General features: G+C 40.8%; 1 protein-coding gene across 1 annotated transcript in view; it reads left to right on the forward strand.

Annotated features, from left to right (window-relative positions):
- The window catches only part of LOC306745742 (LIM and calponin homology domains-containing protein 1-like), a gene marked incomplete at its 5' end in the record, with an annotated part of 77,357 nt that overhangs the window by 18,151 nt on the left and 33,657 nt on the right, over positions 1 to 25,549 (forward strand). The window contains 4 exons of the mRNA XM_079228582.1: positions 12,139 to 12,209; positions 14,861 to 14,930; positions 21,211 to 21,317; positions 25,117 to 25,147. Coding sequence (XP_079084708.1) covers positions 12,139 to 12,209; positions 14,861 to 14,930; positions 21,211 to 21,317; positions 25,117 to 25,147 — 279 coding nt within the window. The remainder of the gene's footprint in view (positions 1 to 12,138; positions 12,210 to 14,860; positions 14,931 to 21,210; positions 21,318 to 25,116; positions 25,148 to 25,549) is intronic.

Here is a 25,549-nt window from a genome sequence, read left to right on the forward strand (position 1 = left end):
ATAAAAGATTTGGCCTTTTGAGGCAAAAAGATCATATTTATTTTTGACTGATTTGACACAAATGTTCGTGTGAGAGCAGTTTTGTAAATCGGTGAGCATCAAATGGCAGCAAGTGAATCTGTTGTGCTGTTATTTAGCAGTTGGGGGAACTGTTTGTCATTTACAGATATTGGTTAACTACAAACACCTCAGACGTTTGTATTAATGTGGCCAATGTATTATTGTAGACAGGGAACTTTGACACGGTCAATAAGGTCTGACACTTGAGTTAAGCTTTCTCTAGAATAAAGTTCTTGCGTACTGCTTTTGAGGAAACTCTTTATGGATTTAAACAGACCAAAATAAGATTGCCACAGATTATTACCCACCAGGGACTTTAACTCGCCATATAATGATGTTATTGTGATTAAGGTGAGTCTGCAGCATCTTGTTCAATCGTTAAAATGTGACATTTCTCTGCTGCAGCAATACGTACTCTGTCATTTAGACTTACAGGAGGAAAAATAGGAATAAGATGTTCACAATGTAGCACTGAGCTTTGTCTCAATGAAGGCAACTGCTGAATCACTTACTATTCAAGTAATACTTGTATGTTGTGTCAGCGCTACTTATGATGTGAACTTTTCTCAAGATTTCATTTTCAAAAGCTTGACTGTCAGCCGTAAATGTTATGGTTCCTTGGTGTTGTGTTGGCTTACAGAGGAAAGTAAGTGGCATGAACTGTTTCAACGGTCACTCCTACTCATATACACACTTGCATGCGAAGATGGTAGATGACTTGGCAGACAAGTCACAACTGTCAGCATCACCTTGCAGCTAAAAAAAAAACTGCCCCTCACCCAGCACCTTAGTTCACATGTGACCCTTGTCAGACTTTCCTCCATCCTTTTTAAGCGCAGCTCCTTTTCACTCTCCTTTATCCCCGAAAACTGCCAAGCCATCGTCATGCCAAATACTTCTTCCTCGCCCCTCATGTGGGCTGAAGGCCCCGCCAAGCCTGGAAGAGAATTGGGGGAGAGAAACGTGGGCGGGAATGGGGGTGGAAGTGAGTAGCGCCAATGGGGGCCAGGAGTGGGGTTAATCCACAACCCAAACATTGTTCCATCATCTAATCAGGGTGGAAATGGGACGGACTGGCTGGAATACTAACATTTAGCTTAGGGCTAGCCCATTTTAGTCGCAGGAAATGTGGCTTGTTTAATCAGAGGGGCTTATCGAGGGTCGAGGGGAGCGGGAGGCATAAAGATGGGAACCGAGCTTTGGAATTCAGACTGTTAAAGCTCTTAAGAAAACAAGTTTGGAAGCAAGCAGTCTCCTCTGCCTGAATGCCAGGTGTATGGTTTGAATGCAAAGAGCACACTGTTACAAATGTCACATGGTCATAGCTTGGTGTGTGTTTGCAAACCTAGAAACTACATTTTATTTTTGAACTTTTAGAGATGTTATGCATAACGTTGGTGCTTCTGGCAGACGGTTTGATTCACAGCTGAATATACAACAGCCCTGGGCGAGCCTAAGGAGAAATGGCACCAATGAAAGGCTGCAGTGTGGGAGTGTGTGGCACACTTGCTAAGCTGTTTGCCTCATTGAGTAACAATCACTGCCACAATGTGATAGACACAGTTGTAAAGAAAACATTTTCTGCTGTGGGTTAAGTTTAAACTGATTGGAATGATTTTGTCAGTGTATTATGAATATACACTGTTTTGAGTCCTCTTTTTTTTACTTTGTCAAAGAAGTAGCATTTCAACACACCATGATCAAGAACCACTTCTGCAATTATAGAAACCGGCCTGTGAACACATGTGCTGGACCAGAGGAGCTCAGAGGATGATCTGAATCAGAGCTGTTACTCACTGTTTTACATTATTATTATCACTTTCATTGGAAAAACATATTGGAATGATTATGATGATATTTTTGTGTGGATCTTTACCAAACAAAGAGGACTCTGCAGCGCAGCAAAATAATACAAAAAGGGTGTTTAGACACACATTTTACAAATAATGCACCTGCTGCGATGTGCAAATTGCAGTAGGCCTTATTGTGATTTTGATCAAATGTAGATTAATTATTCAGCCCTACTACCTTGTCAACGTAGTGATATATTGATCACTTCTCTGTTGTCTAGGATGATTATTTCCTCTTGTCCTCAGTGTTGCATAATATATTGTCATATATCTATGAAGCTGTAACTATAAAGCGCTTGCTTTAGTGTCGAATACTGTATCTGTATTTTCTTTAATGTAAGGATGTTCAACAGGAGACTGTGCAGACTACAAACATGAGACTGCCATGCTTCATTCTTTAGACATCTGAAAGTCAACCTTGTTTAGTTCCGAGCTTCCTCAAACAATGAGTTTACGTGAACATTAGCGTGAGGCCATTCAACTTTTCATCTTTCATGTGAAAGGAAGCCGAGAACAAGACCCAAACCGAGAAATCTAACAAGGTCAACGGCGGTTTAAAATCCATGGAGAACCACTGAAACATAACAAAAAAGTAACGTGTTCTCCTCGCTAAACTGTGTTTGCAATTACATTGTAACTGAGTGCAGAATAACAGTTTGCATTATGGCCATAGTAATTGGTTAAAGTCCCAATTACTTTACTTTTTTTTTTTTTTTTTTAACAATGTTGTTGGCTGGTAATGCAGCAAATAGTTGGATGCTTGACTTATCTTTCATTGGACTGTGACCTTGAGCTAAAACAATATCCAGTAAAGTATACTCTGCTGAAGAGCCACATTTTTTTGCCTGCAATTCTCGCATGGTTCCCTATTGACATCATGTGTTTAACTGTCCTTGACATACACTGACACTATGCATTTAAAGTCTGATTGATGCTAGAAAGGGAAAGAATGCACCTTCAGGACCTTTTTTAAAGGTGATTCACAACATACTTGGATGACATGTGTCACCAGCAAATTTCGAAGTAGCTTGTTCGTTAGAGTCCACTCCCTTACTGAGAGCGACGAAAAGAGACAAAAGGAGCAGAGTTATAATTTGCCCTTTTGAACGCGCGTGTCTTGTTGAAGCAGTGTTAACATCGACGTGTCATACGGCTCACGCCAGGGAAACTTTCTCGCACTCCGAGTTCCTCACTTGTCTTTGGGAACTACCATCACGGAGGGTTTAGTTGAATACGACAGGTTCCGCACGGTGTGTGTTACTTCGTGCTTGCTCTGCAAGTTTTCTTGTGATCGGGTGACACAACTGTTGCAGAAAACTATATTTTATCTTGATCAGTGGTCTGACGGCATCAGTATCAATTTCTCAACACCAGAGAACTCAGATTGTCAGCACTCAGGATAGGGTCGAACAATTCTTTGAACATTTATCAAATTCACGATTTTGGCTCCACACAATTAAACGAACATGATTGACATTTACAACACGTGGTCTGCTAAAAAAAAAAAATCAAATCAAAGTGCTTCCTAGACTAACAGCCAGCCTCCAGGGGGGGCGATCAAGATGTTTTGGCTGCGTGGTGTGCGCACCCTGCAGCAACATCCTATGAAAAAGTTTGCAAAAAAGCTGCAGTCCAGAGTAGAAGAGAGATGTACTTTATTATACTAGTTTTGTCAGGGAGCAGACTGTCCAAATTAAATGAAATGCTATGAATTCAGCTGAAGAAGAACCTTGTTTGGAGTCTTATTTTGACGCAGAAATGGAGCACAACGTGAAGGTCGAAGCAGTGCTGTGTTGATTTAGATTTTCGGTCCAATTTTACTTTGCTTGTCGGGGATGCACTGTGAATCAGTCTTTCTCCAATTATGCAACTATTTTTTGATTGGCAGAAAAGTAGAACAATGTGGAAGGGAAAGCTGTGCTCTGAAGTCAAATAAAACATTTTTTTCCCTAAATATAAATATTGTGATTATCATTTATGCCTGCCATGCCTTGATGGTTTTGGCTTTGACTAGAGTTATTCACTGACTAGAACAATCTTCATTTTACTGTATACCGGTACTGTAAATTGGGAAAGTGGTTGGCTTGATTGTGTTTGAACCAAATGTTAGCTTGAAACTAAAACCACTCGCTTTGTTTGGTTTAAGACTTTATGTCTCCAAATAGCTACATAGACATTGTTTTTTTTAATTGCAATCCTGACGAGAACAACACTGTATTCTATAAATGTATGTAAACAGCACAAGACTGTAACACATCACATCATCTGTACCTGGATACAGGTTTACTGCTGTATATCAAATAAGAATAATTAATAATTGTTCTACAAATAAAATACTACATTGTAAAAAGTTATACACCAATCTTGGTACTGGAGTTTGCGGTGTTGTTAGTGTTACTTCAAAGTACCTTTTTTATGGTGAACATTTTTAGTCCACAATCATTATTTTGTCCATCCTCTGCCCGTAGTTACATTTTTAGTTTGAGCCTACAAACAGTCTATTCTTAAATCTGCTCTTTGTGTGTGCTAAAATAGTGATTTGAAGTTAGAGAATGTATGGACCAAAATTCCAGGTGGTCTCCATATTTACAGTGTGAAGACAAACAGCAGACAGACATACAGTCAGTGGGCTCGTCTCCAGAGGCCAAGGCGTGACATTGAAAACAGCTCCACTCTGGGGAAATGTGTTCCTGCTGGCTCGAGCAGCTGACGGATCATTATTCCCCGAAGTGTTGTTATTTTACGGTTTCTAATTAAGCGTGTGACTACCCCTGATTTTTATTTTATTTTTCTATTGTTATTATTTCAAATGTTTGGAGTCGTTACAGTGAGTCTGCTGGGGAGTTCTTTGACGTTCTGCAGAAGTAATTTGCCTTATTGCTGTGGTCAACCATGGAGAACCTCCACGTGTGCTTACAGGCAAATGTGCTCAACAATGAGCTTTAATGAAAATATAATATAAATATATAAAGGGAAATGTCAAAGGATTCTTGTGTCATTTATAAATATTATTTTCTCATGTCTTGTCTGTAGCCTGTAGGTTGGTTTAGTTCCTTAGTGGATTGTCTTGTAATGAGACGTGAGGATCATGGGTTTAATCCCCACAACTGTCCATCTGTCTGCACCAAGTCTGCACTCAACATAGTGTCTTTAGTCTTTAGTCTTGGTGTCTTTAGACTAAAGAGCAAAAAATGCTCTTTAGTCAATGAAATTATGTACACACCACTCCCAGTCTAACATGTACATATACTGTTGCTTTTGATCAGATGAGACCAGTGCGTCTTGCTGAGTAGGAGCACTACATGAGTAATCAGGGGTTGTGTAAGGTCTCCCACACCAAATGACTCTCACAGGATCCTCCATTTGCCTGGGAACGTTTGTGCAGCAGAAAGTGTGTGTGTGTGTGTGTGTGTGTGTGTGTGTGTGTGTGTGTGTGTGTGTGTGTGTGTGTGTGTGTGTGTGTGTGTGTGTGTGTTTGTGTTTGTGTTTTTAGATACTTGAAAATAAGGAGCCGAGCTGTATCCCTCTTCACATACTTCAACATGTGTGAACATGAACATCAGTATACTGTAAAGAGTCGTACAACTTGTTTACAGTGTAAACAATCTGGTTATTTGTTAGAGTTCTCATAAAATGTTGTTTCTTCATGGTCAATGTTGGGTTTTATACCACCAAGAATTTCTGTCTGAGTGATCTGGCTCAGGGTGATTGTTCTCCCCACTTGAACGGCACACTTATTTGTCTTCCTTTCCTTTTATTATGCTCTCTATGACTACACATCACCATAATGCATTGCTGCTGCCTGCAGTGTGTGGTTGGCACATGTGAATGGTAGACTTGCGTAACGTTCGGCCCCACACATAATTTTTCTCACATTTGCTTTCTTTTAGAAAATGATGTGATGGTCTTGTAGCTGAATGCTTTTTGAATCAACGTCTGGTCCTTTACCTGACGGAGGTCATTATACCTTTTTGCAAGGTGGTCTCTCAAGATGTCAGCCATTACACATTTTATTCTAACAGACTGGTTTGATGGAAGCAGACTCTTTAAGCTCAGTCTGATAATAACCCTCAGAAGCCGTGGTCCGAATCTGGGATTGGACTGTCGCGCTCCAGTGCTGATTTCCGCTGTATAATAGTGAGCCAATTATACTCTATTAACTGGCATTACCTGTGATGATCCCTGTTTCATAATACTCTCTTGTTCATTGTCTCTGGCCCGGCAGCGGCTCCAGCTTGACTCAATTGATCTCAAAATTCCGCTGCTTCCTCGGAGCGATCCGTCTCAACTCCCGCCAAAAAGGAAAAGTGGGGTGTTTGTAGTCGGCCTTCTGTAAACACATGCTGACATCAGATGTCTACACTGGGTGAGTGAATGCTTTCCGTGTGCGTGGCCCATTGAGGGACCATGAATCATTGCGTTTGTGTTAATAAAATATCACTAGTCAGAGTTTTCTTATATTTGGCTCGAGATTGTGTGAACGTGCTCGTCTTATCATCCTTCTGGCTCTTACTACTTTATATTCTACTGTATCTGCTGGCGTCTCTGTCTCCAGATCACTCTGACACGGTAAATTGTTGGATCTATGACTGATTGTGGGGATTTAGCCATGCAGGATTTAGAAGCATGATCCAATATTAGCCCAAATCTTCTTAAACCTCTGCCAACTCGGGGAAACCCCATGATGGATGCTAAAATCTGGCAACAAGGGAAAAGATACACAAGCTATTCAGTTTTCCAGGCCCACATTGGCCCCAGATGCCTTTAGAACCTCTGTTATGCTCTGAAAGGAAAGGTTTTTAACGGCGTGTTGTAGCGCACTTTTGTACAACATGGATTATAACATATCCCTGATAACATGTGCTGTCTTTATCATATTTTGTAGCTCATCTTTAATGTAACATTCTGTGAGGCATTCAAAGTTCTCATCCTTTTATTCTAGTTATGTACTCCTGTGAAACGGACTATTTGAAGTACCATCTAACATCCTCTTCTCCCTCCCCCTCAGTCGATCCACCAACATGCCAACACACTGGGCACAGAGCAGGCAGTCCATAGTCACAATGGGGGATCCCCGCTGTGGTGGCAGCTTATCAAAAGGTCCGGATGATTGACCGCAGGCAGATACTGCTCCTGACTTTTGGCTGAACTTGTTGAAACTCCATGAGTTAAGGGGACCTCCAGCCAGAGGGCCGTCCTCCCCCCTCATAAAAATTCAGATGTTAACAATTTCAATAATGGTGTTTTTTTTCCATCAAAACCTTTTTCTCTTGAAGCCAAATACACAATTTAAATCTTTTTATGATGATAAGATGACTCAGTTTTTCTCGGCCAAGAGCAGTGTCTTATCTTGTCAGGAAACAGTTGGTTTAGGTTCTTCAATACTGATCAGATTGAGTGGATTCATTGTTGTGTCTCTTGCTTTAAGAAGACACCAGACTAAACAAATCATGCGTCAGCAGTATTGTTTCTATTGCCCTTGCTCAGTTTGTATTTCTGAATGGCACAGTTTGCACATTGTGTTTTTTTTTTTTTGTCCTGTGAATCAGAAGCATTTACAGATTAAGCTCTCTTCTTGCCAAGTTGAATTAACAAGATTACTATCTGAAGGCCAGAAGACTTTACATGCGTACTTGAACAAGGAGGCATACTGTTGTATGCAGTCAGGATTATGCAACACACATACGACGACATCCTGTCAAGAAGAATGCTTCTGACCACAAAGCAGGCGTGTGACTCTGAAGCAGGCGTGTGCATTTGAAGCACATGTCTCTGTTTATGTTCACCAGCCCTTGAGGCAACAGCTGTCAGCTCTTTAACAGACTGATCGTACTTCGCCTCAGGGCCTTGAAGTAAGTGGTGATTTATTTTCCCCAAGTCACGTAAACCAACTTGTTTCCGACCTTGTATCATTGGTCGTTAATTTGGGACAGGTAACTGTCCGACGCAGAGCCTCTGAGATTACTGCTGCAATGCAACAGATCTGTTTTCATTGGATGCCCCCCAGGGTAGAGGGATTGGAGTAAGCTAGTTTGGACAGGGAGATGTACGAGTACTGATACACAGCCGTGGACTTGATCACTGTTTGAAGGACAACTCTTGCTTTGGCTGGTGTGTGGACTTGCAATTTTTCATCTGTATCCTGTTTTTAAACTTTGTTTATTTCTTGGCGATTTTATTTCAGTATATTGTCTTTGAATTGTGATCCACTGCCAGACATGATTTGACCGTGGAGGAGTCTCCTGTCATCACATTGATAGGACATGAAAGCGGGGTCTCGTGGGAGTTTTCATGCTCAAACTTCATCGGGTTTTCTATTTTATAATGCATCAAAGCAGAAAAAAGATTCAGAGAAACTGAATTTTCATTCATGCATTTTTAAACCAACAAACTGTAGAAAGGCTTTTCTTTTTGGGTACTATGATGGCAATGACCGCTTTGGACATGAATGCATGACAATGACTTTAGTTTGGACATGATGGGATTCCAAAAAAAAGGAAGTGAAAAGGACGGGAAAAAGCCGACCGGCATCGTTTGATTGTTTGTGAAACAATGCGGGCGACGTTCCACTGAAAACAACGAGGGCGACACATTCCTCTTTTATAATTGAATCCCCTCATATGACCCCGCTGTGGTTTGAAAACACTGTTCAGATCCAGACGTTTCCAGCGTTTTGAGGATGCAGCCTTTGTTTGACTTCATTTAAAGTTACAGCATGATCTCTAAATCACTTGTTCTGTGTTATACTTTTGGTTTTAAAATCATAGACCAAAAAGGGGAAATTTTATGGATGTGGATGTGACTTTGTAGATGGAGAAATGATTTCAATACAGCCAACCAAATCTTGCATAAAGCAGTAACGTCAACGGTCTATCATCGGCAGAGCAGACGGTCACAACCAGCCAGACAGGAGCCTGCGAAACAACACAAAAGCCACAGACAGTTGAACAACAACCCGCATCAGCTTTCCTGTTAAAGTGTCCTTTACATGCACACATGAGCACATGTCTTGTCCTACAGCTTAGCTTGTTGTATGAGCAAACAAACACACAAGTTCACTCTAAACATGAGCTTGTAGGGTTAGATGCTGCACATTAAACATAATGTAAATTTATGTGGTTCTTACTCGTTAATACCACGAACAACACGCCGTCTGATCATATAGGCTACAGCTCAAGTTTGTTTACTTTTGTCTTTTGTTTAAATTCCACTAAAAATATCTAATTTGTCACGTACGGTTCATATCAAACTGTTTGTATCCTAATGTTCCTATCTGATGATTTGTTTTTGAGATCAGAAACTAGTAGTATAGAACACTTGCATGTGAACTGAATATACCACCTCAACTTTTACAGCAATGGTGCTACAGCTGGAGCTTCCTGCTGTAACTCAGGAGGTGTTTTATTAGACAGGAAGGTAATGCTCTCCACTAGGAAACAAAGCCCACTGTCAATCAGCCTCCTGATGGTAACTGTAGTACTGGATGGTCTGCTTAAAGTGTGTGCTTGTGCTCTTCCACAGCGCATTTGCAAAGAGAAAGAAATGTTGATTCAGTTGTATTTCTCCCCTCCCCCTCGGGAATTTCATGGGCACTTCAGCTCTGGGTGACACCTATGGGAGCAACAGATGTACATGAATCAAGGTCCATAGCAGCTCTGCAGTCACTGCCAAACTGAGCAGCAAGATAATGAGAACAACGGAATCCCTGCCATTTTCTTGTCATAGCCAGAACGTTATATGCAATTTATGTTAATGTAGATGAACCCCAAAGGACGGAATATTATATGACCTAACCTTTTAAAACACCGGTTCCCTCCTGGAGGTGTGGGTCCCACCAGAGTCCCATTTAGTTATTTTGGGGATTTATTGAATCTGTAAATTTGTTCCCTTCAAATGCAGACACATATTTGAGTCTCGTCATCTTTCTATTATTAAATCATGAGTGTGAGCAGTTTCTGTTTCCAAATTTTTTTTATTTTTATTTTTTTACAATACCTCCTGTGAGTACGCAGGAGTACATTTTCCAGAAGTTTTTTCACATCATAATGACGAGTCCTGGTGTGCCCTTAACTCTTCTCCTGCTCTTGCCTGCATGCTGTCCTCAAATTGTAGTCAAATCTATGTTGAGGTGGTGACACTGTAATCTCTCCGTGTGAAGGTGGTGTGACACTGTAATCTCCCCGTGCACTCATACTCAATGACATGGTTAGTGAAGAACTGCCCTAGTTATTCAACACTGTTCTCACAAATACACAGGTTCAATCCCTGCAGCAACCACTTTTTCATGTATACACTGAGATTTCACTAAATGTTTGGCCATGGAAATTTGGTTTAAAGTCATGGAAAAGTCATGGAAATCCATTGGTCAAAATGTGTATGATCCCTGTAACATTCCATCTCTAGGATTTCTGTACATTTACACCTGGGGATGTAATTTACTCATGTGTAAAACTACATGATGTTATCTACCATCTGTTATAGTCTAGTCGTGCAGTTGCACACCAAATATTGAACTTATTTCCCAAACATTTTCCAGTGGCAGATCTGGAGAAAGAATTAATCTCATTGATTAAATTAATCGTCAAAAAGTTTTTCTAACTGAGAAAATGACGTCCAGCAATATAAGGCTGTCTGTGTTAACTAGCCCGTTAAACGTCATTTGATTCCTGCAGCTCTACTATATGTTTTAAAGAGTAGTTTATTTCGGGACAGTGAGCTAATTTGCTGTCTGAGAAAATTGATGCAACTCTCTGTGTGGTACATATGAAGCTTATTAGCTTAACATGAGGACTTCAAATGTATTAAACAGCTATCTGGGCTCCATTAGAGCCCCCTTTTTTACAACCACAAATTGTCATTATCACAATTAGTTCCCCCCCCCCCCAAACAGATTAAACAAACTAGATGTAACACATGTGCCACTTACCAAGATGTTTAATTCAGCAAATATTGTGTCTTCCTGCAGAGCAGGTTCATGACTGTAATCATAGAACCATATGTTTGTACTGTGTGGCCTCTCTCGTCACTTTAGTGCTGTTAACACCAGGCGCACAACACAATGTTTGCAAATGCTGGCACAGTAGGGAATAGTGGCAGTGAATAGCTAAATGTCAATATTTAGGGGGCAATCTTTCTCACCCCCCTAGCAGCAGCAGAAATGAGGCCTACTGTCGGCCTACTCGGTGACACACAGCAGTCCATTTCTTTTGTAATCAGGATCCCAGACGAAGCCAAGAAGCGCACAGAAACCGGCCCAGAAACTCCTCCACACTTTCCTTCCACAGCTGTGCAAATAAATGTAAAAGAAACTCTCAGGAAATGTAATCTTTTAATTGTTTTGGCTTTCAAACCAGCAGTCCAACGGGGTCGGGGGGGATTTTTTTTTTATGGCCAAATCCCTGCCAGTGTTTGTGAGAATAAATGGATGTTAAGTAGGCCTGGTGCTAAATGTCCCGTAACGGCAGATATTATGGAGTGGGAGACAATTATTTCACTGCTGTTTGTTTGCACTGGAGATGTTTGTGTGTTTTCATGTGGGACTTCAAACGCATTAATGAGATGTCCCGTTTACTCGCGTAAACAAATGCAAAAGGTCAAAACTTAAGCAGAAACCCTCAATTTTAGATTTAGTTTGTTTGATAAACTTTGCTGTGACTGAAACGTTTACATATTTGGAACGTGAACAAGGTTGCCGCCCCGGGCGTTTTGTGCACTTTCATGTCCTACAACAAATAAGAAGCATTTACAATGTGTTGGAATGTTTGTGTAAAAAAAAAAAAAAAAGGATAATGCATGCCTGCCAATGCACTGTAGTCATGTAAATACATGCAAACAGGCGGCTTCTCCTCCTCAGAGGGTCTCGGTAACTATTACCCAATAAGTCCTCTGTCACAACACATTAGCCTGCCAGAGCCATTTGGTCGGGATGATTGCGGCTTATGTCAAGCTTGTTAGTGTTTGGCGCTGCTTACTAGAGAGAGACTTGATATACGGCCGGCAGCTCTTTGTGCGCCTCTCCATACCGTTCTGAGGATTTACCGTGAAGGAAAGACGTAAAAAGGAGTGTTTGTAAAGGTTGTCGGGCTGTTTCTTGGTTTCCAAGTGGCGCTTGTTTGTCTCGACTTCAGCTTCAGATACTGACGTGGTAATTTGATGTCATGCTTCTTTGTTCTTAAGCCCTGTTATCGATATATATTTTGCTAACTCGCTCCCTTTGTTTTCTCCATAGGCTGTCACAGGAAGATGCTTTGGTGACAAGGACTTCAAAGGAGGTTTGGAGAATGGGATACTGCTATGCGAGTAAGTTCTGACGGTATTTTTATTCTTCTCCAGCTGCCTTAATTAAATTGTCCACAAACTGTATCTTCGGCTTTTATCTTTGTTGTTTTTATTCTCTTCCTTAATTAAGAAAACTGCTGTCTGTCAGTGGCTGTGAAATATAGGTTCTTTTAATCTGACTCAGTTTGTTTTATTTTAGGCACTGATATCATATTGTGGTGTATGGTGACTTAAAAAGGGTGCAACACTAAAGAAAGCTCCACTCCAGAGAGTAGGAGGGCAAGGGTCAGAATCATAATGTTCACAAATAGATCAAGAGAGCACTCCCTTCTTCTTGCATAAAATAATAACATTCAAATGTATAGGTTTATAATGTATACAGTTTGGTGCTTCCTTCCTTACCTTAACAAGAAGTTAAAAGCAAAAACACTTACGTTCACCCAGAACAACCACATTTGTTTCAGAATGAATAGGAAGAACATCAGGCTTTTCTGACTTGTTACACCACCGTGGTCCAGTGATCAGAGAGACTGCTGTCATGTCAAATTGTCCTCCACTGCGACACCGTGAACTCTTGTCTGAACACTCATAATTAGGCGAGGTGCTACAATGAGACTGAAAGCACGCAGAGACGCTTCTTCCACATTCCTGTCTATCGAGTTCAGTTGCACAACCCCGATGTTTACACCATCTTCATTGTGAACACAGACATCATAACCAATTTAAAAGTGTCCCCACTGGTTTTGGAATTTCTTGGATATCATACAACATCTAGAGGTAACTACAGGCTATAAAAATCGGGCCATAATATTGTTCTCTCAATGTGTGATTCACACAGTTAGGAAATAATATTAACAAAATCTATATCAGTCGGATGCATTAGATATGAAAGGTCAGTTACAATCACCAACTATAGTTGTGAAATGAATTAGTCAATCAGAGCATTAATTGACACCTATTCTGATAACTAATTAATAATTTAAGTCATTTATCAAGCAATTTAGTTCCAGCTTCACCAATGTGAAGATTTGCTTCTTTTCTCTACTCTATATGATTGCAAATTTGATTTACTTGGGGTCTAATCATCACCCTACATCCCTTTTGTTATAACTCTGTGCAAGCGTTAAGTGAAGTAATGCATGTAAACGCTATTCAAGCAGCAGAGGACACAGCATGTTTGACTTCCTGTGTTCGGCTTGTTTTGAATCTCACTACTTCCACAAGTGAAACACTCCATAACCTCTTCCTCTTTTTATCTTTGATACACAAGGCGTCAGGAAATGTGTTCGTCCCTCATAAGATGATGTATTTATGTTGCTTGTGCTCTGTTTGTTTTGATTTTGTCTGTGTTTTAAAGTCCAGGAAGTGTCTGTCTCTCTCTCGCTCGCTCTCCCGTCGTCATTGGCATTTCCTTTTGATGCAGTAACAAGTTTGAACTGTGACGCGCTTCACTGGACACAAATAGGCCTCATATTCCTGCAGATAACTGGCAACTATGTGGATTAATTATTTTCAAATGTCTTAAATATTTAAATCACTTAACCCTTGTGTTGTCTTGGGGGTCAAAATGACCCATCAACACACATACATATACACTCGTACACGGGTCATTTTGACCCCCAAGACAACACAAGGGTTAAATCTCAAGTCATGTTTACCATTCCATCTGGGAAGAGATGATGAAATGGAGAAATCTACTGAATTAACTTTGGGGAGTAAATATACACAATAAAATAAAGCAGACTTTCGCATTATTCTCATTCCAGGCAGTCTTTCAAGTCTTTCTTTGGAAATATCGTTTTCACTGTTGCCACTGCCCACTCTCCCCACCTACACATCTTGTATGTATCACTGAGTATGCCCTTATCTTGGGGTTGTTGAAAGTTATACTAGGAAACGTACAGTACAGCAGGAAGTCTCCAACTGAAGCCAAAGTAGAGGAGGCAATATGAGGGGAAGAGCGTTCACCAGAAAGGTAAATTACACTAGTTCATAGCAAAATACCTGCTGGAATGCCATCAGCAACATCACAGGGCCGCTGATATCTAATACTGTAATAGTATCCAAGGGTGGGCTTTTCTTTTACAGGGCAGAATCATTACAGTGCTTCCTCTGATGAAAACATGCACAAAAGATGAAATTGGAGACAAAGAGAGCGAGGAAACTCTGAAACCGTGCCTTGTTCGTGACTGACAAGCAGTCTGAGATTGCAAGAATGTACTGTAACTTTCTAAAGAAACGTTTTCCTTCTCTGCGTGTGTGTGTGTGCGTGCACATGAGATGAGATGACAGCAGAAAGTCAGACCTCTTCACCTGGTGGTTCAGTGCGATATGAAGTGCACTGAAACTATTTAACAGCTCCCAGTGGGTGGAAGGAGATTCTGCACTCTGATTTAGGATCTGTGTCGTTATAAACCTACCAGATGCCACTGTGGGACCCTCAAAAGAACATGTTTATTTCTCCCTTTTTGTTACCCCTCTTTCTCCAAAGAGGGACGCATACACCAATTCACACACTCTTTATCTCTTTTGCTGGCAGGTTTGAACTTACTCTGGAAATATTCAACACAACTTGTCGTGAAGACTAATTTAAAAGGCGTGACTCTGCGTTTTTGTTTCATATTTTAATTCAAATTCAGCTTGTGATGCCTTCTCTGTGTGTCTTTTGTCAGGTTGCTGAGCTCTATTAAACCCGGCCTGGTGAAGAAAATTAACAGGCTTCCAACACCCATAGCTGGCCTGGTGAGTCCTCTACCTTAACTCAACCCAAGAGCATTTCCACTCAAACTTAAGGGTCCTGTCATCCTCTTGGCTCTTTTTCTGTCTTTTGCTTTTCCTTCTTTGTCACATCATCTTTTTCTCCTTTTTTAGCGTTTGTTTCCCTCTCTAGAGATGCTTTCAGACAGTATTATTCAGTGCTAAAGGTTTCCAGCCCTGTCATACTCCAGACGCCTCGTATAAAGTACGTCACCATATAACTTCATTGTTGTATCTGTTCAGGTTATTTATGTTTGAGCGTGAATTTCTGTCAGTTTGCCACATTTCTTTTCATTCTTGGTTATAAATATCCACAGAACACGCACTGAATAAACTTAGTGCCGACAAGAAAATAATTGGTAATACAGACATACACTGACAACGATCATGTGACATGCATTCTACGGTACCAGGTGTGTAATCTGGGTTTGATTACAGGTACCTGCAGCGGAAAGTTGTCCGTTTCAGCAGCCGTGTGCCACACGGAGCCCTTAACGGCTCACTGTGTGTAGAGTGAGACAGATCATCTGTAGACTCCCTCTCTGTAAAAACAGAAATAAATATCTCTCATATAAAAACATTACCTATCGGCAGGAGCGTATGTTCCAGTCTTTCCATTGCATTGCGTCAAAACATATTTTTTCATCTTGAGCAGGAAGACATTTCTTCCAGATGCTAAAACCTGAACTGAATAATGTACGTTGTTGTCCATATTTTTTTAAAGAATCTTCTCCTTGCCTCCTGCTTTGAAAGAGAGCCTGTGAAGTTGAGGAGACTGAACACTGATACATTTCAGAGTAGAGCACGGTGTAGTACAGTGGAGCCCTTTCATGCCAACCTTGATCTGGATGAAGTGACCTTTCAGGACCAGGTCCGGCACGTAAACAGAGCCACACTGAAAGTTGATCGCATTGGAACTCGCGCTGAACGTACTTCCGTCTCTCTTTCCTGCCTAACTTGCTCTTAATTGCATTCCTAACTTCTGTGTCAAAGACTGTTTCTATAAAAACATTGTGGGTATTTTGGTGATTATCTTGTTTAGTATACACCAGGTTACACTACAGAAATGAATGATCAAGAAAATAACTTTGTATTTATCGGTGTGTAACAGTACTGATCACTAAATGGTTACTTGGCCACATACTGAGTTATTTCTTCTCTTCAATTCTCATTTATCATCAACAACAGGCCACATTAGTGTAATTTAAGAAATTAAAGGTTACAGGTTGTTTTATTTCCTTAATGACATCGATAGAGGTTGACCTCGAGTTATCTTTTGAGTCACTATGACAGACATAGCAGGTTAAAATGGAATTGAAGTGTCAAGGGAGCTGAGTATTATTTGGATCACAGTGGGACAAAACGGATCATAACATCTGTGCGGGACTTAAATGGTTTTCTTATCTCATGGCGTCACTAATTGCAGCCAATGAGCCGTCTCTGGCTTTTTACAAGTGTCTGATAATTACACAGCCACATTCTTTACAGGCCTTTTTTATCCCCCATACAATCACCGCTAGAATAACAATTGATTATCCTGTCGAGCCATTAACCCCAAAAGCTTCTGTTCTCTCCACCCTAATGTTCTTATTTGTTTTTTGTCATCTTTTCTTTATCTGTTTCTGCTATCCTGCATTCTTCACATTGATCAAATCTTCCTGTATTTGTAGCCTAATGGACTCTAATCAGTTAGTCTGTGCTGGTTGGTCATATATCCATCGGGTTGCAGTGCCATTGTATCTACAAAGCTGCAATATGCTGTGAATACTTTTAACGTTCATAAGTTGTTTAATCGAGGGTTTAGCTGTCAAATCTTGATTTTTCAAAAGACAAATCAAAGCTGCAGAAAACAAATGTTAAAATTTTAACTTCATTAGCAGTTTCACATTAAAAGTTAAATCGATAAGTAGGTGGACTCAGTAATGCCAACAAATGGGACCATTTTTATTGCTTATCCATACTTTTTGAGAGTGCAAATGAGGCGTTGATACAAAAATATATGCGTCTCAGATTGTGTGGTTTTTTAACTGTTTGCTAGTTAGTTAGTGGTCTAAGGAGAGGCAGTGCAGTTGCAGGACGAAAAACATTACATGACCATTACTGACTGGCCCACCGGGGGTAGATAAATCATCCACTGAAGACAACATGTTTACAGTAGTAGTTTGAGGACAACATACTAAAGGGAAAATACAAAATAACACCTGCTGGTTTAATTCCAGTCTAAACAATATGACCCTCTATAAGTAAGTTTTTATAATTCTGGGCCTCGGCTTCTTCCTGTGGCTTTGCTGGGTTTTTTCTTCCTCTCGGCTGTGATTAAAGAGGTGAGAAACACATAAACAAGCGCTCTGCTGTTATCTGGACCATCGTAATAAAACACAGGCGACTCCCCCTTCCTGTTTGGGGGCTAATGGGAAAATGAGTCTCTGAGGAGGTTTGGCTGTTTAGTAATTAGAGCAGCTACCTCAGTGCTTTGGCAGCTCGGCCCTGTATGGCTCAGTGTTCGTCTGAACAGGTTGGTTGTTGCATGGTCTGTTCCCAGCCGTCTCTGGGTCGACTGGTATGCTCCTGTTTTACGGTGTGTAAACAGACACTGCAAGTTCAATGGTAGTAATTCACATGTTTGAAAATGTGTTGTTTTCCACACATAAAGTTTAGAGCAACAGTGACGCACATGTAGAAAGAAAAGGCACTTCAGACTGTTATGTAAAAACCTTGTTATCAGCATTAGGATCTTAAGATTCAACTTTTCAGAGCCCTGTCAGTCATGCAAAAGTCTAAGCTTAAATCTTAAATACTAAGAGGGTTTTACTTGAAAATAACCGGATAATAAAATGATACAAAGTGTTTACTTTAGTCAGCTAAACATATATTTATAAAACAAACCCATTACTTAGTTAGACGTTTTTAATATGGATCTCCTATTTATTTATTCATTCATTTTTAGAATTGTGACCCAGACTTGTACCGAGCATCACCTCCGTTAAGAGCAGCATATTTTCTAAAATAACTTAAACATATCTTTTTTGTTTATGTGATGTAATTTTTCGTTACATATTGACCGACACTCAGGCCACACAGTGCATCATGCTGGGGCTTTCCCTCTTCACCTTCCTCTTGTCTTATTTGTGGGTTTTGTCCTTCGCAAGGAGAGAAAAAGAATCGTGAGCATATCTCACTGACACTCAAGTGGCTCGTTTCCTCATCCTGAAAGGCTTCCCTCTGGATTCTGTCAAGGTCCAAAATCAGGGCGTGAGCACTGATCCTCTTCCCTGAGAAACCTTGGTGGTCTAATCGTGGTTGTCGGATATTGATTACAATGAGGGTTGTGTTCAAAGAACGCCTTTTCTTTCTCTCACACACCCTCTTACACATGTAAGTGTAAACACACACACACACACACACACAGCCAGTAATACTGAAACTTGGAATATGTGGCCTTTAGGGGTTTTACTTTATATTGACACTTTTATCTAGTGCTAATTTAAAAATTGTTAACTCTCAACATCTATCTAGAGTTGTTGTAAATTATTGTTAATTTTACCACCAATAACCTTTTTTTGCAATGCAGTGGACAGGAGCTTTTGGGTCAATCTCTACCTTCCAATCCTTCTCCAAACATATTCAGCTTCCAGTCATTCCTTTTGTGGTAGACGCCTAGTTTCCTGTGGCAGTGACCTGTAAATCAAAAGTCATGCTCACTTCTTAAGACCCACACACATGCACGCACACGCCAACACCCACTACATTTTTGTCATTATGCCAGTTGCTCCTAAATTTGCCAGTTTAATTGTGTGTCGGCTTGTTTATTGCCATGTTTTGTTGTTTCAAGTCCAGACCGTGTGAAATACCAGCTGGAAAATAGCGGAACAACTGTGAGACAACATTGTTTTGCTGCTGAAGTTTGAGTTGCTCTGTGATAGCTGCGATTGTTGTTGTCAACGCCACCAGATCCCCATCTAGCCCCGGCTAAACTAGACTAAACAAGCGCTCCCTTTTTGATGAATTATCTTGGAAATATGGTTTCCTTGGTGGTTCCTTATCAAATAGCTGCCAAGGGGCCCCTCTCTGAGAGAAAATATGTCTTTACAGTGACAATATTTAAAGATTGCACAATATGCTGTCTGGGGCTGAGGCTCTAGAATTATGGCAAACGTTTATATTTATTTTATCATGATCGTTCATCACATGTATGCGTCTTGGTTTCATAGAGAAGAGGCAGTGTCTGAGGCAGTGTCTAAGGCCGTGGTTACACTTGTCTTTAAAATGCAACTTTTGTTCTCTTAATGCCAGAACCCATAAACTGATAAGTCTGTACGCTTCGAGATCAGATTGGATCACATTGGGATCAGGTCAGCCGAGACGGCCTGGCTCTCATTGAGTTTGGCTCTCAGTGAGGTGTAGAGAGCATGTGTACATAATCCGGACAATTCATCAAACGTAGGTCTCCATCATCTTTCCCCCCCACATGGGAGTTCCTCTCCCGAGCAGAGCAGCTGGAAGAGAGGAGGAAAACGGGAACTGCAACTAAGTAAGCCTGCACATGGACACTTATTATTCTTCCAATCTCTTAACATGTTTCCACCTGTTTGCAAAAGTGTGATCATGAAATTAGTTCATAAGCAAAATGGGAAAGCACTCACAAAAACAAATTCTCTCAGGTGTTTCATTTTACATCCAGTGGGATTATTTGGGTCTTAAAAAGTTTATAGACTGTCCCCTCTGTCCCCTCTCCCTAAGGGAGTCCCTTATTCTTCCACAAGTGATGATTTAATTTCTAATATCTAGAAAATATTCCTACATAGAGCCCCCATTGATATTCATGGAGGGAACTGGACTTGAAGCATTTTTATTTTGAAGTCAAATGTGACCTTGATGAGCGGTGTGAGTGTGAGACCCACAGTAGGGGAGTAAAAACTGTCAAAAAGAAAGATTGCAGTGTCCTCACTCAAAGGGGTGTGTGTGTGTGTGTTGGTGGGCGGGGTTGCCAGCAGGAGAGCAGAGATGGCGTTGTCCCAAAAACACAGGAAGCTGCAGGGTGGGTGTTGGTGTTTTGCTACGAATAGGGAAAGATCGTGAGAACAAGTGTTTCCAAGTATGTTTGTTTATGTGTTCGTAGCCATACAAGTATTCTTACACCAGCTAGTGTGGACATGTAAATAAGTCTTGAGTTGTGTGAGTCTGAGCACATCAAAGGATATTTAAAACAGCATTTTGTCTATGGATGTATTTGAGAGGGAGAGGGAGGGAAGGAGAGAGAGAGAGGGAGGAGGGAGGGAGAGAGCGCTTGGGACAATCAGGGTGGAGAGGAAATGGTGACACCCAGAGAGAGAGAGAGGGGTGGGGAGAAAGAGAGGGAAGGGCTGTGGCCCTCTGAATGATAGAGAGGCATAGAAACAAAGAGAGAGAGAACCTGGGAATAGGAGAGGAGAGCTCAGCTCAGGTTGCATCCCACAAAGAGTCTGAGAGGAGAGAGGGAGGACGACGGAGGGGATGGGGAGAGAGTGAGAGGGAAGAAGAGAGAGAAAAGCAGGTGAAGGAGGGAGGATAACAAAAAAATGGAAGCCACTTGAAGGAAGCAAAAAGGTGAAGAGTGAAAGTAGGAGTAATTTGAGAGGAGACTCACGAAAGCCGTCCACGAAACCCGGCGGTGTCACGTTTCTGTCGAGCAGGTATCCTGATTTTTGTGTGTTGAATGTTTTTTTGTTTTTTTTTATATGCGAGCAAACGAGATGACTCCTGTTCAGATCCCTAAAATAGGACTCCTGTCATCTCTTGTACTTCTCTGGCCAATATTTTCATCTGTACGGACTTATTTGAGTGTTACACCCTAAGTATGAGGGCATGTTGGGACTATAAAGAACGTTTGTTTATAGGTCTGTAAATGTCTGTTTGAGGGTTAAGACTTCAGGTTATAATTGAGTTTCATTATGGACATGTTTTATTTAAGGGAAGTTATTATGGCATAGAGAATAGATATACTAGAAGTACTGAGTATTGAAGTGTCTTTACATGTATGTGTCCATGTTAAGATTAGCAGTGTGTGCTATTTTTATTGAGCCAGACTTTACGTTCCTTTCTTTGTCACGCCAAAGGTTTATTTTCTATGATACTGTATGAATTTAAGTGAGTCAGAGAGAAAGTGTGTGTGTGTGTGATGAGTGAGTTAAAACCTTGTGCCGTTAATGGACCTGACCTCGCGTTGCCTTCTGTCTCTGCCAGCAGTGTGTTTATCCTGATGAAACTGTGTGTGTGTTTCGTGCAGGACAACCTCAGTGTGTTTCTGTGTGGCTGTGAGGAGTTGGGACTGAAAGGCACCCAACTGTTTGACCCTGGAGACCTCCAGGACACGTCGACGCGCCCCACCGCCAAGTAAGTCTGAAAGCTTCAGTGTCACCTTACTGCTCTGCGTGTGTGTGTGTGTGTGTGTGTGTGTGTGTGTGTGTGTATGTGTGTGTGTGTGTGTGTGTGTAATACTTTTGGTGGGAATGGAAAAGTGTTTATACAGTCACATTGTTGGGACTCACCTTCCTTTTGGGGACAAAATACAAGTCCTCATAACGTAAATATTTACATTTTAGGGGGACGACTTGGTTAAAGGTTACATTAATGATTAGATTAGTCAAGTAGCGGTTAGGGTAAGTCTCCAGTAAATTAATCTAAGTCAATGTAATATGACGGAAAAGTGTTTGTGTGCTTTAATTGTGTTCCTCGGCACAATATCCACCAAGTTGTGTGTGTGAAGGTGAAAGAGTTTATCACTTCAAGGCAGCGTTTTATCTATTTGGATTGTTATTTGAGAAATAGACTTATCATTTTGTATTTTTAACTGAATAATATCTTTAGACTTTTGTGCTCGTTTGTATCGTCTTTGTGAGAGACCTGGTCAAGAAGGCAGCATAAGTCACCGTCGTGATTGCAAACACCAGCTGCTTTGTAGATGACTTTAAGTGAACTTGTATCTGGTTAAGTAAAGGGTTGATGTTTTTGTGCTTTAGCGCACACAACAGCTGTTCTTTCAAAGCAAAATGATGTACGTGTTTGACTGTTGAATCCTCTTCAAGAGCGTGAAATAAGAAGGCCCAGAGAATAGAGCAGTGATTTACAGGGTAACGGCAGCAGTAGTGCTGGAAAATACGTATAACAGTTGATTTAACAATCATGTGACCAAACTGCAGTGAAGCCCGACTTGTAGTAGTTGACAACATTATTCTGATAGTTCACTGAGGTAGATGCTGGTCTTGACAAACTGATATCAAGGTCCACTCACAGTCTTAGCTGCTCTGGAGCTTTAAGGACTTTTCTTCCAGTCGACCTTCTGGTTTTGACATTGGAAACAGAAGTCCAAACAATCTCAGTCGATGTATTAGCTTTTCTGCAGTTGTTATACATATTTACACATTTTGATAATGACTGAAGGCTTGATTTTTATGAAGTGGATGGACCGAGTGATGCTGATGATGAACACTTCAGTTGTGCCTTAATAGATGGCTCGTTTGTATAACTGGTTGTGTGTCACTCTCTTCTGTGCATCAGACAATGACTCAGTTCCCAACCAACATAAATAACTGACCCGGAGTCAGTGAAGCAACAATACCATATCTGTTTGACACAACTGGTCTCTGTCCAAATACAACACTCACCCACTGAAGCACAACTCCCACTTTGTTGCTTGGTAAACAAAGAGAAGTGCATGCAGTTCTTAAGTCATACTGTATGTGTATTGATCTTAGCTGATCTCAGGAGGAGCTGCTTGATTGGTTCTGTCAGAACAAGGCATTCTTTGAGAACAGTGAGGTGTGTGTGTGTGTATGCTGTTGTTTATGTGGCCTTTGTTTCTGAGCATGTGTGCAACCATCACCCTGCTGCACACATTCAGCCCCAGTTTAAACTGGGGTGCTTGTGATTTTAATTATGGGCCTTAGTTCCATTTCTTCAGTAATATAAAATAATATATGGGCAATCCCTACAGTTGGCACAAACTGATAAGGAAACATTGCACTCTTTGTGCTATTTCCTGCAGTTATGTAACCCTCTGGCAGGAGGATGCTATTTCCTTGCCACTTATCCATGACAGGAAGCAGTTTCGGTGCTCTGGACAGGTGTTTACTCATCTCGGAAACCACTTTGGACAGGCGGGCGTAAAGACGGACAGGTTCTGATGCACGATGAGCTCAGGCCTGAAATACCCCCTGTTCCACTGAAACAGATTGATTTCCAAGATCAGTGTGATCTTTCCAGGCGCAGTCAATGAGAGAATAAAGAAGCTGTGCTTCCATTCATCCCAAATAAATGTTACACAAAGTTTCGAAATGCTGCAAAAAATTACACAAGTATAAAAGTATGAATGAGTTTCCTTCCGTTTGGTGAGAAATCGACAAGAAAAAGAGAAGTATTCAGTTAGTACTTCTCTTTACCGTCAGCAAGTACTGGAAATGTGTCATAATTTGATCTAAAGTAAATACACAGCATAATAATAACGGTAATACAATTATTATAATAATAAACAACTCAACCCTCCATCACACAACTTGGAGCCTACTTGGGCCATGTCTGGATCGGTTCTCTTGACAGATTTTCTTTAATAATAGCAGTGGAAGTACAAACCATTCCTATTTTAAAAGTTTGTACTTTTTTATTGATTAAACCTTGCTCGCTGAGACTTTCCCCTCAGCTGTCCTTATTTTTGTGTGACTAATAACTAAAATGCCTCTAAGTATGACGTCATACCTCGTGGAATCTGTCAATCAGCTTTACTTCTGCAAGGAGACGGCAGAGAAAAGCACCCTGTCTGCGTGTTTATTTAGTCAGCTGACAGAAAGAGGAGGGGGGTTAACAGAACATTCCCTCCAGCTACTTTCACTTTGCTCCTTTCCATCTAGTTCACCCCTCTCTGCCGTGGAAATCCCACACAACTGCAATTTGGGAATCCCTTACTTATGTGTTTTGTGAGTTGAGCTTTATGACAGTTGAAACTAGTTATGAACTAAAACAAAAGTATCTTTATTTCCAAATATTTTATCATGATCCAGGCAATGTCGTGGCTTTTGTTAACCTGTAACGAAACCTAAATCTGCATTTTTTTTATTTTTTATGTTGGGCAATCAGGCAACATTTCCTATACAAAGTGATTTAGTACATCCGTATAAGCTCTTTTGTATCCATACAGGATTATCTGGTTTCCAAGATTTGTTTGGGTGTTTACTTTGATCCCCTCTATAGCTACATTGAGATATATATATATGCAGATGAGGAGCTTCATTGAGGCCTCTCTACATTAGGGAGCTCTGGCTGGAAGACGCTTGCCTTCAACCCTGTCTTAAGAACTCTTTTTAAGATGTTCAGCTTGTGTGTGTGTTCACACTTTATTTTGCTTTATGTTACTTTGTGACATCAAACTTGGGGCTGAAAACATATCTAATTTTGATTCACAATTATTTTTTTTACTAATACTGCAAAGATGAAATCATTGAAAAACATGTTAACAAACAAACATACATCTTCCTCTGGTGCCGCTGTGTCTCCCTCTCTTCGCCTCGAAGTGTCTGTTTCACAACACGAGTGTTTATTGTTTTACAAACGCTTCATTCCGCCTCCCATTTATATCTTCTACTGATGATCCCCGAGATCCACATAATTTAATTTTGGCAACATCTGTGGCGCTAAGTGCCCACTGATGTGGTGTTTCTGCACTTCACCTCCCAGAAAACACTTGGCAGTCAAACCATGTCGCCACCACATCTGTCTCTTCTGACGTTCTGTTGAAGAAGGATTTGTCTTTGTGAATGATGACTGCTGGTGCAAAATGGAGGATCTAGAGGCGCCCTCGCTTTTTATATTGTGTTGCGAAGTTTATATTTTGGATAGTCAAACTGCAGCCGATGAACACAACTGCTGGAAATATTGAATAAATGAATCACCAAACGACAAAGTAGACCTTGAAAGGCAAATGTAGAGTCTGCTAGTTCTCCCTGCGTGGGCTACACTCACTTCAGATTCCTCTATTTATTCAAAAAGTTTTGTTTTTGCTTTTGTTTTGCATGGATCTGTGGGAGTGTGGTTGGTTTTAAAGCTGTGTGCTGTTATTTCTATGTAAGAAATTCCATTTAAAAAGTGCCAGAAGTCAATGTTTCACTCACTCTCTTTCGCTTTCTCTTTCTTTCTCTCTCAGGGGCAGCGACTGCAGCCGAAAGCTCAAGAATGTAAGTGATACTTCTGGATTACAGTGGAATAATGTGTTTGTGTGCTAAATGTATGTTTGGACATAAACTGTTGTTATTGTTCAGTGTTTCTGTTTGTGCTGTGGTTGTCACACTCTGATTTTGTCATGCCTGTTCCAGCTCTACCAGCGCTCTTCACCTCTGTATTACTCTAATCTATACTTTAACTATTTCAAGTCTGACTCAAACGTTTGAAGCTTTTCTAACGTATCTTTCCATCTCAACCAATTCTTTCAATTTTATGTTCTCTACCTGCGGTGGGGCGCCCCCCTGTAATTTTCTCAATAGCGCCAGATCACAAGTCGTCATTTAAGGTTCTCTTTCCTATAGAACATTTTGCCACAAGTCTCCGTGACGTCCATTCTGCTGCTGCGTCTCTCAAAA

Source organism: Taurulus bubalis, assembly GCF_910589615.1.
Source record: "Taurulus bubalis genome assembly, chromosome: 13".
Lineage (NCBI taxonomy): Eukaryota > Metazoa > Chordata > Actinopteri > Perciformes > Cottidae > Taurulus > Taurulus bubalis.